This window comes from Nelumbo nucifera, chromosome 6 (assembly GCF_055504915.1).
Source record: "Nelumbo nucifera cultivar China Antique chromosome 6, China Antique-T2T, whole genome shotgun sequence".
Classification (NCBI taxonomy): domain Eukaryota; kingdom Viridiplantae; phylum Streptophyta; class Magnoliopsida; order Proteales; family Nelumbonaceae; genus Nelumbo; species Nelumbo nucifera.
This window is the reverse complement of record NC_142654.1, coordinates 34,002,629-34,015,733: the sequence shown is the minus strand read 5'-3', so window position 1 is coordinate 34,015,733 and position 13,105 is coordinate 34,002,629. Positions and strand designations below refer to the sequence as shown.

The 13,105-nt window shown below is 36.3% G+C and overlaps 1 protein-coding gene across 16 annotated transcripts; it reads right to left on the bottom strand.

Annotated features, from left to right (window-relative positions):
* Positions 1–3,331: 3,331 nt before the first annotated feature.
* On the bottom strand, positions 3,332–10,050 carry LOC104606438 (two-component response regulator-like APRR2). 16 transcript variants are annotated; one of them, XM_010271647.3, is made up of 12 exons: positions 9,913–10,050; positions 8,949–9,172; positions 8,012–8,091; positions 7,818–7,884; positions 7,393–7,466; positions 7,209–7,286; positions 6,538–7,089; positions 6,231–6,371; positions 5,427–5,693; positions 5,023–5,091; positions 4,848–4,916; positions 3,332–4,050 (listed from the first exon to the last, which is right to left on the bottom strand). In XM_010271647.3, the coding sequence occupies exons 2-12, from the start codon at positions 9,076–9,078 to the stop codon at positions 3,886–3,888; spliced, it is 1,692 nt and encodes a 563-aa protein (XP_010269949.1). In that variant the 5' UTR covers positions 9,079–9,172; positions 9,913–10,050; the 3' UTR covers positions 3,332–3,885. The 16 variants fall into 16 exon arrangements, with proteins under 16 accessions (XP_010269949.1, XP_088746104.1, XP_010269950.1 ...); XM_088889978.1 differs by having other exon boundaries at positions 7,393–7,439; XM_010271648.3 differs by having other exon boundaries at positions 10,015–10,032.
* Between the last annotated feature and the right edge of the window lie 3,055 nt (positions 10,051–13,105).

Here is a 13,105-nt window from a genome sequence, read left to right as displayed (position 1 = left end):
AATCAATTCCCTTACATAAAATCATGACAATTCTAATAAATATAAGTCTACTTCAAAGTACATTATACTCTATTATGTTTAAATCATTTTCAAATACATAAAAAAAGAGAGGAATCACACATGTTTATTTTAAAATTAGTATGATACATATGACTAATAAGAAAAATGCCTAACAAGTTGTAACCATACAACAACTGCACATAGTGATTGCAAAAATTGGATCCCTTATTTTTTTATTGAATCCTATATACTTGTGTGATAAATAATATGCATTTGGCACATCTCTCTCTCTCTCTCTCTCTCTCTCTCTCTATATATATATATATAGTAAAGAAAAATGTGTGATAAATAATAATTACTCTTATTCATGTTGGAATGAAATATAAATTTAAAACCAATCCAAAATAAAAATTATTTTTGTGGTGGTGGGTCAACAATTCAACCTTTTGAATCAAATGTATCAACCCTTGATATCATAATTAAATAAAAAATATAAAAATATAAAAATACACAAACATTATGTAATTATATGAAGTTTTGTAAATAACATTTAGACACCTGTATAATATTTTATATGAATCGTGTAAAAAAACAAGTATGATAAATAATAATTGCTTTATTGATGTTAAAAATAAAATTTAAAATGAACCAAAAAAATGAAATTTTTTTCCTAGTAGCGGATCATCAATTCAACCTTTTGGGTCATATGTGTCAACAATTGATTTCATAATTAATTAAATAATAAAAATTAAAAAGATAAAAATACAAAAATATGAAAAGAATAAAAACTATATAAAAAACATTTGGACACATCTCTAACATTTTATATTAATTATATCAAAAATTAGTCATGATAGACAAGAATTGTTTTTAAGATTTTATTTATGATATAAATAAAATACAAAATTCAAAACCAACCCAAAAGTAAAATGTTTTCCAGCTTTGTGGTAAATGTCTCAAGCGTTTTGAAAAGTTAAAAGTAAGCTTCACTAAGATTGGTTCAAGCACCAATAGAAAAATCTGGAGGTATTTAAAACTTACAAATTTAGAAAGATTTTTAGACGATTTTACCAAGAGGAAGGATGGCTGTTGGAAAATTTTTAAACCTCCCCTCAAGTTTCTAAGCACTACCAAAATCTGTTTAATCCTTGAACATATAAGACTGCATTGGTAGCTTTAATACCAAAAATTTTCTAAAATGTCTTTATGGGGTTCTAGATGTTTGAATCTGATACTAAAAATGCTCCTCGATACAAAGAGGGAAAGAAATGAAAGACTTTTGTAAGCCCATCAAAGACTATGTGTAAGGGAAAATCTATCAGTTTGACAAAAGAGATACTTTTTTGGGGGCTGGTCAGATTGAATCATTGAATTTATATTTGTCTTAATTTAAAATGGATAGGATTTGATTCTTATGAATTGGATTCAGGTAGGATTGATCCAAAAATCCATTCCATTCCTAACTGCAGGTGAGTCAGCCGATTCTTTTATGTGGGCTAAATTAATGGGTTTCTTTTTTGGTTGGGGCCCATTCCCCTAGACATAATCCCCAACCCTGGGTTGCAATGGGGTTTGATCACAAGTCTTCACTACAACTAGCCAGGTAATTTATCAATTAAGCCACCATCAGTTGGTAATTTAATGGCTTCCTCGTATTACACCTTATTCTCTAAATATGCCACCTGTCAAATTTGGGCCTAATCAGAGGTTGGCATGTAATCCAAAACTGCATTGACAGAGCCACTTTTCCTGAAAACTAGCTTCATCAGAAAATCGATTTATTAATTTTAATTAAAGCATATTCTGGTTTTTTGGGCTGTTCACCAAACATATCTTTTGAACTTTTATGTGTGAGGTCCACCTTGCAATGCTTGTCACTAGAAACCTTTGCACGAAAGCTCTCTCAAATGGCACTAAATGCTAATGTTAACAGGAGACAATAGTGAAAACCCAGAAGAGGGATGGCAATGGGGCAGGTTCGGGGAGGGTTTTATAAATTTTAGACTTTACCTGCCTCCCTAAAATCTTTCAATTCATACCCGCCCCAAAACCCATAGTAGGTCAGATTTTGAGGATCCAAACCTTCTCCATACATGAAAATGCAAAACCCTCATGAACCTATTCTCCTTGCATTTAGGGGTGCAAAATGGATAGGATCATAATCCGATTGGATCTGAGATCCGATCCTATTTGGTCGAATTCAGATCACCCCTATCTGATCCGAGAAAATCCGATCCGATGTATATTATATATTTATTATAAATATATATAATACATATATATATATATATATATATATATATATGTTACTTATTTATTTATAAGTATATTTTTTATATTATATTTTTATAAATTTATTATATTATATATTTTTTTATAAAAAACATGTATATATATGATGAAAATAATTAAAAAATACTTGTATTTTTTGTTTTTACTTTATTTGAATTAGTATATTTTATTTTTCTTTTAATAATTTATTAATTTTTAAAGGAAACAAGTCAGATTGGTTAGATCCAAAGGTCTGACTTACCGATAGGATTCGAATTCAAATAGAGTCCTATCATATCCGACTAGATCGGATTGGATCCAACATAAACAATGTCAGATTGGATTCGGATATACCCCGACTCAAATCCAATCCAATTTGTTTGCATCCCTAGTAGGGTGGATTGAGTTTAGAACTTGGATCTAATTTCTTATTATTTCTTGATATATATAAGCAATAAATAAGTAACATAACATGAACAAAAGCAAAATTACCAATTATTTCATTAAGACATATAAAAAACACAAATTACTAATTATCCTTAACATAAAATTCAATATATTATTAAATTCAACATCTAATACATAAAATTTATATGCTTCCCAATAATTTGAAGGTCAATGAGGGTTGAATTTAGCCTAATACCATATTTTACACGTACCCGTAGACGTTGTAAAATCCTAAAACCCATCTTCACCCCAAAATCCATATTAAGTAAAAAAAAAAAAAAAAATCAAGGCGGGTAGGTATGAACAGGTAATTAGAAATTACCATCCTTTAGAAATGGAAGAAAATCAGATTAAGACCAAGCACATTTTTCTTTTATTTTCTCTACCCAAAATGGAATGGGCTGGGCCCTACTAGTAGTTTAGCCTTTATCCATGCCAAAAAAGAAAAAAAAAATCAGCACATCAGATGATTTATGATTATAACCATGTAATTTTTAACGTTTTGGTTGGGATCCAATCAATGATGGACAAGGAAAAAAGGACACGTGGCAAGTTATAGGCGCTTTGTCACATATATCGTGTCCCCACTAGCATCTATCTGCAAATCCGAACATTTCTCAAGAGAAATAGCCCATATAAATGGATAAATTGATTTCAAAGTCAAAAATCAAAATCAGTTCTAACTTTATTCACAACTCATTCTCTACAGAAATAGCCACGGCAGCATCAGTTGAGTACTGAGTAGTGTCCCTTCTCTTGTTTATAACATGTCTATGGCCCCACTGAGGGATTCAGATTTCAGAGAGATCCGTCCGCTTGATTGCACAAATTGAAACTGCAGGCCCCACCCCCCAGACCAGATCTATCACCGTCTCATGATGTCAAGATAGAAAAACAAACAACTCCAACGTTCCCTTCTGCATTTGCTTTGTTCCATCAAGTTTGTTAATCTATCCTTTTCTGTTCCTTCTTACTATTGAACATTTGAACCATCCTCTATTCACAGCCACAACTTTCTTCTGCATTGCCAACCATACACGTGGCCCATTCTCCACCGTCCAAATCATCTCAACTAATAGACAGTCCACCTACTCTTGTCAGGAGCGGTGGAAAGGATCAGAGACTTTTCTGTCTTTGTCGTTAATGCAAGATGTTTCTGGCGCCATGTCAGCAGGAGGAATTCGTGTTCTTGTAAGGAGGGATACAGGAGATGCCTTGTCTATGGAGCTCGGAAAGAACACTTTCTGTTGATGGAGGCTTGAGGCCTAAGGGCAATGGCAGCCATGGCTTGCTTATTGCTTCCTTCACAACTTTGTCTATTACCTCCTCTGCCTGCATAAAACAAGATGGCATTTCATCAACTAACAGGGGCATCTTAGTATATGAACTTCAACCAACCATCACATTCATAGACATTATTAGTGCATGCATATGGGTGCTGTAAATGATGAGATAGGTCCACCACTATGGTACCAAACTATTAATGTACACGGCCCAATTTCTAAATTCTTTTGAACCCCCGGTCTACGTTACCCAAATCCGGCGACGATATGGCCGGATACGGTATCGGATATGGAATTTACACTTGAAATTGAAATATCTGACACAATGTGGCACCCTTGTGCAGGTATCCAGGTATCATAGGTCCCCCATTCAATGGAGCCACATTGAGATTGGATGTTTACATGGTTCAGAGATTAACCTATTGGGTGTCTTCTTGCTCTCTTTTTGTGTGGGAGTGTGGACTCAAAACTTCTAATCACAATCATTTCCTGGCTGGTTCATCCAAGATGATATACTTGCACTCTCATGGCAAGAGAACTACAAATTAGCCTAAAAATGACAAGATGGCAAATAGTGACCCCAGTGCCAACTTACCAAACCCAGTCGGACCATCATACTCAGGCTATGATATGAACACTAAAAATCTGGTTCCACAAGCCAAACCTGACCCGATTTTGAGAATCATCACAGATTGCAGTCCTTAGTCTACCATTTCGTATTTATTTATTTCAGTTCTATCCATAAAGGGGTCATAATGGAGTAAACCAAGTAAGCCCACTTTTACACCACTTACTGCAGAGATATATTAAGGTAGAAACAAACACGTAATTCCAAGTTCTAGTTACCGGATGAAGGTCAATGTAATTCCCCAGTAAGTTGCCTTTGTCTTCAAAACTCTGAAATCCCAAGGAGTTCTGTAATCAAACAACCGTCAATGGTAATATATAAAAACCTTACACGGGCATTTGTACATATATATTCATACAATGCAAAAATGAATATATATATCAGCATACTTACTTGAGGAAAGGTAGAATATGGACCTTGAGGCATTGGCATCACAGGGCAACCCCATGCATCAGCATGCATCTGAACATGATGATGTTAACAGTAAAGGACAGTCATTAATGTGTACAAGATTATAATCAACCAAATAAAAAAATATATATTATCAATAGAACTAATTTTTTGACAGTGCTGGACCAACATTGGCCATACTTCTGTTTTATATTATGTTTGTATACGAGGCAATTCCTGTGAAGGTGAATATTGCTAAATCAAGAAGCTGCAATAAAAGATAAAAGTGCACTCTAACAATGGGAAGTATAGCCTAACACTTAGAATGATGTTCTAGGGTTACTTAAATATTTGAAGATGGATCTAACCACTTGAAGTACTTGGGAAGTTTAAGATTTCAACATTACCCCTGGATAAGTCTTCCATGGACAACTTTCTGGAGACTGCCACGTGGGATAGCTGGGGTGACCCCAAACTTGAACACTGGAAGGGTGACTGCTAGGATGGCCCCATGCAGGGTAGTGTTGACTGGGTGAGAAACCATGACCAAAATGGTAAGGAGGGAAGGCCATGACAGGTTTCTGAGGATAAACCCTTGGGGTGGTGTCTCTAGGAAGCTGCCATCTCCGATCATCTTCCCTTGGTATAATGTGTCTTCGATGCATTCGATACTTCTGCAGGGATAAGAAATAATCACTCAGATAATTGTATCAGGGGCCAATGGTGTTCCTACAACTATAGCATAAAGATTGTTTAAATTGGCAAACCACTTCATGGATAATTGTAACTCAAAATCATATCAATCAGTGACAATCATCCATCTAATAATTAACATTTTGCAAAACTGTTAAACCACATTTTTTTAGCGCATCATACTCAGATATTTTTCTACATTGATCTAGATTATAAACTAAGAAAGAAAATAAAGAACAATTATATTATGCATGGCAAAAAACGGGAATGATCAATTGGTTATAATCACTGAAGGAATTCACGTTTTGAATTTCTATGTTCAAATACCATGAAAAATTCTTGAGAAGAACTCAAAATAAAAAGAATTGACAACCCCTGAAATGTGAATAGCTAAAGGAATATGATACTACTGTTTGTATTTAATGTTGTTAATACAAATAACTTTTTTTTTATAATTTTGTTAATACAAGTTATATTGACACCGAAGAAAATATAAAATCTGCATTTCCTACACTGACCTGGAGGTGGCTTGCCACATTATGCCTTGTCAAACCCTCCACTTTCATTAACTCCAAGATTTGAGAAGGGATGGCTTGGTCGACACCTAGATGCTCAATTGCCTGCACAAACCGTTTATGCAGTTCGGGTGTCCAGTCTACCTGAAATCCCAAAAAAAAAACAAATAAAATTGGTGCAAATTTTCATTCTTTAAAATCTATTAGTCATAGCTGGAAGTTAAAAAAATGTACTTGTTTTTGGCAGGGTTAAGTAATTCTTATGCCTTTCAAGTCAAATTGTTAGACAACCTGGATATGCATGAATTACCTTCATCTTCTTCTTGTTAATATTGGTCCTACATGAATTAGGAATAAGAGATGCCTTCTTTGAGTTTCCAGCATCAATTCTAGAATCCTCTGCACTTCCTTTGTCCTGTGGAGGAGAAGATATTCTATTTCCAGTCTTAGAACCATCAGTTGAGTCATCCTCTTCCATAATCCCACCCTCTTCACATCTTGGTGATGGCTCTGCCTTAACAGTAATCTCCACAACTGTGTTGTTGCAAGTAGTTTCAACAAATTTGGGATCTCCTTGGTCCTCAATCTCTTTTTCTAATAAAAAGTTAGACTGATCATGACACTCCCCATCATCCAAAAGTCTTTCCCCTTGTTTCAACTGTGGGGTTGAAGGTGCTGGGAACCTATCTGTGGCTACTGACTGCTCATGACCCTTTTTGTGGACCTGAATCTCATTTTCTGCTTCTAAAATGTTTTTCTGCTCCACTTTGGTGGTTTCCAGTTGGAGTTGAATCATTGAAGATACAGTTTCTCTGATGGGTTTCAATGGTTTGGAGACAGCATTCTCCCCTGCATTGAAGGCCTGTTCAGGATAGACTCAGAAATTTTTCCAATATTTAGTTTATGGCATTAGCAGTGCATTTGAGGAGAAATAAAAGATCAAAATTTCCCAAACCCAGGAATTATTCTGTATGATCTTACTTTATGGACCACATGCTGCCATATGTTCCTAAGTTTATCTTCAGATAATGGTTTCTGAAGGAACTCTGCTGCACCAAGCTGAAAATATTATGCAATTAGAGATTTTGATGAGAATAGATAAAATATGTGTAAAATATTCCAAAGAACGTTTTTGAGAATTAGGAGACTTGATTAGAGAACTTACAGCAATGCACTTCATCATAGTGCTTAGACAATGAATATTTGAAGTCACTGCAGCAGAAATTATCCATACATCAGCTGTAAAATATGCTTACATGATGAGAAAGATAACTCCGAATCATCTGTATTCCACCTCATTCTTGTAGTTTCTTATGCAACATTAACATTCTCTAGTTTCCCATTGACTAAGAATAGTGGCTTGATAATTAGAAATAGTCAATGGTTCCAAACTTGAAAGAGAAGAAAAAAAGAGGAAAAAAGGCATAAAGAAGAAAAAACCAGGAAAAAAAGCAAGACAAAATATTCAAATATTAAAGAAAAATAGGATTGTGCTAACTCTATAATAACCAGAATAGAAAAAGAAAATTTAAGCCAATGTCAAAACATAATATCTAAAATGGAATAGCTATAGGAATTGATTAAACTTACTGACAGTTGGCAAGTCTTTAGCTGTCTCAAGGAACCTGAAACTCCCATAGCTTTTGCCCACACTCACCTGTAACCACAAATGCAAGATGGGCATATATGTGAGATACCATAACATATATTATTTTTATGTCTATAATGCACAAGAATATTAATTCAGATGTTTTAGAACCCTGATTACAATTAAACTTCTTTACCTCTACTATTGCAACATGGAAGTTCTCAGGTTTGTTTGCAAGTTCTGTCAAAGCATCACTCTCATTGGAGAATGTAGAAACTGAAAACAGCAAACACAATGTTACAATAAAGGAAAATGAGATCTGAGATCAAATCAATTTCTTTTGTCCCTCCAAATGCATTGGACTGAGTATTATCTTTAGTTCTTTTCTTTTCTTTTTGGGTGGGGGTGGTTATGGGGTTAGGAACTGACATCAGTTAAACACCTTCAGAGATTTAAACACGAGTTTATCGTGTGGAGATGGATAATTTAGGAATTGTAGCAGAGGAATGCATTGATATAGGTAAGTAGCAAATATAGAAGTTTTAAGGTAGAGATAAATCTATGGATATGGAGAACAAATAGGAAAGTGGAAACAGAGATAAGAGATTTATATTCCCAAATCCTAAGAGATGTACTCCTAGCTAGTTTCAACTATCCACACACACACACACAACTATTAAGATCACAGAACAACCCAGCAGAACAAATATAAGAAAAAGCATGAGTAGTATTTCTCAAACGAGTATTCAACATCTCATAACAAAATTTGGGTTGAAACTGGCTAAAAAGAGAGATTTTTAAAAGGTTAATAAAAAAAGGAAAAACTGTCTGGAATTCTTCCTAACAATTCCATTTATTTTAACATTATTGGTGCTAAAAATCTAATTATCAGTCTTTTTAGCATTAAAAAAAGATATTCCCCTGCGTACCATCACAGTTTATTCTAAGATGCATAAACCAAATAAAACCTGAAACCATGTTGGACAATGGCACACACCAATTGCAGCCAAAAAAAAAATGAAAAAGGAAAGCTAAGACATGCAGAAGAGAGAAACACCAAGTTGCTAGTTTAGGAGAGGTGAATTTTTTAATATAAAGCTTAAAAGAACAAAAGAGAAAATCAAATGCCTAACCAATATAGTGCATTTCTTCGAGCTTCGATTTTGTCTGAGCCACGGAAATGCTGTCTTCGTCAAGTAAAAGCACTCTGAGGCCCTTAGGAAAATCCTTCCAGCGCAGCAGATCATCGGCAGTGAAAACCATAGCTCTCTTGGCATCCTTTCTCGGGTCAGCTAAGAATGTCCAGGATCAGCAATTGTCAGCATCCCAGTAATTATGCAGGACCCAGATCATAACCCTGCTCGACAAAAAAAGAAGACCACATCAAATCCTCAGTCCTCAATCTAAAACTTTATCTTACGAAGAAGAATGAGGAAAATAATAACTAAGAAAAACACATTACAGTTCCTAAGAACTGGAGATACATTTGAATGCTAAAAACTGTACAAGATAACGTCTGAGAGAACTTCAATATGTCGAACCAACTTCCCAAGAAAATTCAAGATAAATCCAGGGGAAAAAATCAGTCAAGTTCTTAAAAGACAGCCTTAGACCGGCCCGGAAACAGAACAGTTTCAAGCACGAGATAACAATTCAGCAGGACCCATATGATGAACCCGACAAATATTCAGGGATCAGTCTAGAAGTTTATGGAAGAAGAACCCACCAAATTCTAAGATCCTATTAGTGAATGCCCAGTTCTAAAACCAAGAATTTAAAAGATAAACCCATTTTAAATATTCCGGAATAAACAAAGAAGCAAACAAAATTCCAAAATTACTGAAATAGTACAACTTGTTGATTGAAAGATAGTCAACAAATACCTCCAAACTCATTCACAAATGAAAATTGAAAGAAAAGTATTTACGCAATTCTAAAAACAGAATTCAGAAAGCATTAATAAAGAAAATGCCCACAAATCTCAAGAAAAATAGGAAGAGACAGATCAAGCCAAAAGTGGAGAATCAAGCAAAGCAAACTAGAAATAGAAAAAAACAGTCATTACAGAATCCAGACACTGTAAATGCAAACCCATACGTTATAAGGAGACAAACAAACTCTTCACATTTGCTGGTATCACTCTTCTTCACTCGTAAACAGAAACATGCAGAGAGAGAGAGAGAAAATGCTAAATTACACCTGATAGTGTAATAGTGCGCTTTATGGTGGCGTCTATGTACAGCTGCTGTCGGTTGCTCCAGGCCACAGAATATGCAGTCTTCCCGCAAAAGGTCAAAAATTACTTCACACTTTCACCTAGATTCTTAACGACACCAAATTCGGCTCTCCTCTCGTTAATTGCATGATCCAACAAAATTACATATCTACCCTTGACTTTTTTATCCTTTTCTTTTCTACTCTCGTGATTCCATGGTTTTACCTTTGACCTCGATCCAATGGGAGCGGCCCTCCTAACACGTAGTCACACTTCTTCCCATTGGTTTCATAGATAATTCAGCCTGCACTTGCGCTGAAACAACTAAAAATCTAAGCCTTTGATTTATTGTCGTGGCCTCACCTTTAATGAAGAACTTCACTAAGACTGTGTTTGATTCGAAGGAAAAAGTAGGGAAAGGTAGGGAAATCATTACAAACTTTGTATAGATTTCCTACCTTTTCCTTCAAACCAAATATAGCCTAAATTTAAGGATTTTAGGGTTTGTTCTATTGTATGGTTAGAAAAGTTGTGCTTCATGGCCTTCATCCCATAACACACTACACCAACGTGATGTATTTCTGAATCATAGTTTTCAGTATGCTATATTCTGATCCGTTATAAGATGAGATCTAATAAAGATATGTTTTTGCATTATAGTGTTTTTTAATAAAATTAGTAATTAAGTACGTGCATTGCATGTATAAAGTTTTTTTCGTATTAATTATTTGAATTTTAAATATATCATAATAAAAATAGAAATTAAAAATTAATAAAAGTATAAATTTAAATATTTGTATTAAATGTCTACTTGCAGAAATTTTAAATAACAATAATAATAATAATAATAACAATAATAATAATAATAATAATAATAATAATAATAATAATAATAGGAATAATAATACTGTTGTTGTTGCTGCTGCTACTACTGTTGATGTTGTTACCGTTACTACTATTATTAAATTGTGTATTTCATTTCTGTCTTAAATAAAAATAATTTTTATTTTAGGGGAGGTTTCAGCCTTCCGATTATATTTCCCCTTCTTTCAAGAAATTGGACTTGAAGAGAGAGAAGCCGAAGTTCTCTTCCACAAAATTCCACTTTTGAGGTCTGCATCTTTGGAATTCCTTCGCACCCAACTTCTTTCCCTGTGTTCCGTTGGGATTGATGGCTTTTCTCTCTACCGCTTAATTACCAAACATCCTAAGTGTACCAACGGCAGAAGAAATTGGTCCGCTACTCTGTTTTGTTCGGGATGAATTGGAAGGTCAGATCGGACCCTTAAAGCTCAAATGTCTTTTAATTGTTATAGATCCCCAATTCTTCGTTGGTTTTCCCGGGAAGGTTACTTTGTTGCTTGATCATGGAATTCCCCGCCGAGAGATAGCTCATGTTATGTCAATCTAACCAAGGTGTTCTGCCATAAACCAGCCAAAGAGATTGAAAGAACTATCTTTTCCTGGAGTGGTTTGGTGGTGTCAATTTGATCATTCGACGACCTGGGTGTTCTTCTCCTTTGAATTTTCTGATTTCAAGTGAATTTACTATAATAAACCTCTTCTCATGTGGAACATATAGATACGAGTACTTTATTTCAAAGGGGAGAGAAATGAATGAGATTTTGAGAAATGAAACCACCAAATGCCATTCTCATCTAGATGATCGTGAGAATTAGGGGCATTCTTTTTTCCGATTTTGAGAAGGGAGAAAGTTTTGGTTTCCATTGACTAAGATTCTCATGTTCTTTTTTCATATTTATGTGAGGACCAGGGAAAGTTGATTTTCCTGGGTATCACTTGCCCAGATAGGTGGGTAAATAACTTTCCCACCTATGGCGAAAGTTGCCAACACTTGAATGGGACAAAAATGCCCTTTTTAATAATGAATTTTTATGGTTAAAATGGCCATTGCCTTATTTACAAAAGAAATAAAAGAATATGGGTAAATGCACTTACTCGGGTAAGTGTTTCTTAGGAAAAGCTTACCTAGGTAATCGTTGCCGCGCGGATTGGCCGAAAATAACGAGGTAAATTCACTCTTCAGGTTCCGAGGGTTGGCCGAGGACTCCAAGGCTTCGGAAAGTGTTGCCCGAAGACGAGGACTGTAAGCCAAGGTGAGGTGCTCCTTCCGAGGACTATGGTGGTCGAGGACCACAAGCCGAGGCAAAGTTCCTGGTGACCAAAGTTACTACAAGACAAGGAGTGTCAGAGGCCTCGGGGTGGATACCCGAGGCAGAGGCTCCGACGCTCAAGTTAGTACGATGTGTAAAGTAGGGGAGAGTGCAAAAGTGCTCCTGGAGAGAGTTCTCGGATGCACCAGATCTCCCTGAATTAATGATAGGAAGACAATGTAGGTGCAAGAAGTAAATGAGTGAGTGATGTTAGAGTTACTCTATTCCAGCCCCTTTTAAGGGGCAGTTACCTCTTATTTATACTTGAGCGTGCTGGTGGTAGGTGAAGATGAACGCCCCGGATGAAATCCGTACGAGGTCAGCCTACAGGCCCTGGCGGGTACACCAAACAGCTATGTGATTGGCTTCGTACGGTGGTAGTAGGGCTCCCTGATTGCTGCTGACGCTAACAGGCGTTAGTGGGTTGGGCCAAGCTAACCCACATCACTTGCCCCCCTAGTCCCAAGACTGAGGCGAGGCCTCGACTTCTGCCGTAATGAGGGTAGTAACCGAAGTAAGGCTTCAATTTCGGTCGGAAGCGCGAATGATGTTGATGCCTCGGCTTGGCGGGGGTGTCTCGTATCATGCACGAGCAAGTCACGTTAGCAGGGCTACCATGCAGGGGATGACCGTCCCAGGGGTCCTGTGTTTGCCGGGTTGAACGGTTCGCCCAGTGGTCCGTCATGAGCGGGCCTTCTGGTTCGCTCGGCAGGTTGCCAAGGGCGATCTTCGTGGTCCACCCGGCATCGTTTCGCCTTACGAAGGCATGCGCTAGGAGGTGCAATGAGACTGGTTCGCAGGAGCAAGGGGCTCCTGCATCCGTTGGATCTGTGTCGATCTGAACCGTTGCTTTGGGCGTCGTTTCGTCTTCCGAGGGCCTGCGCTAGGGGGCTCTCGCCTC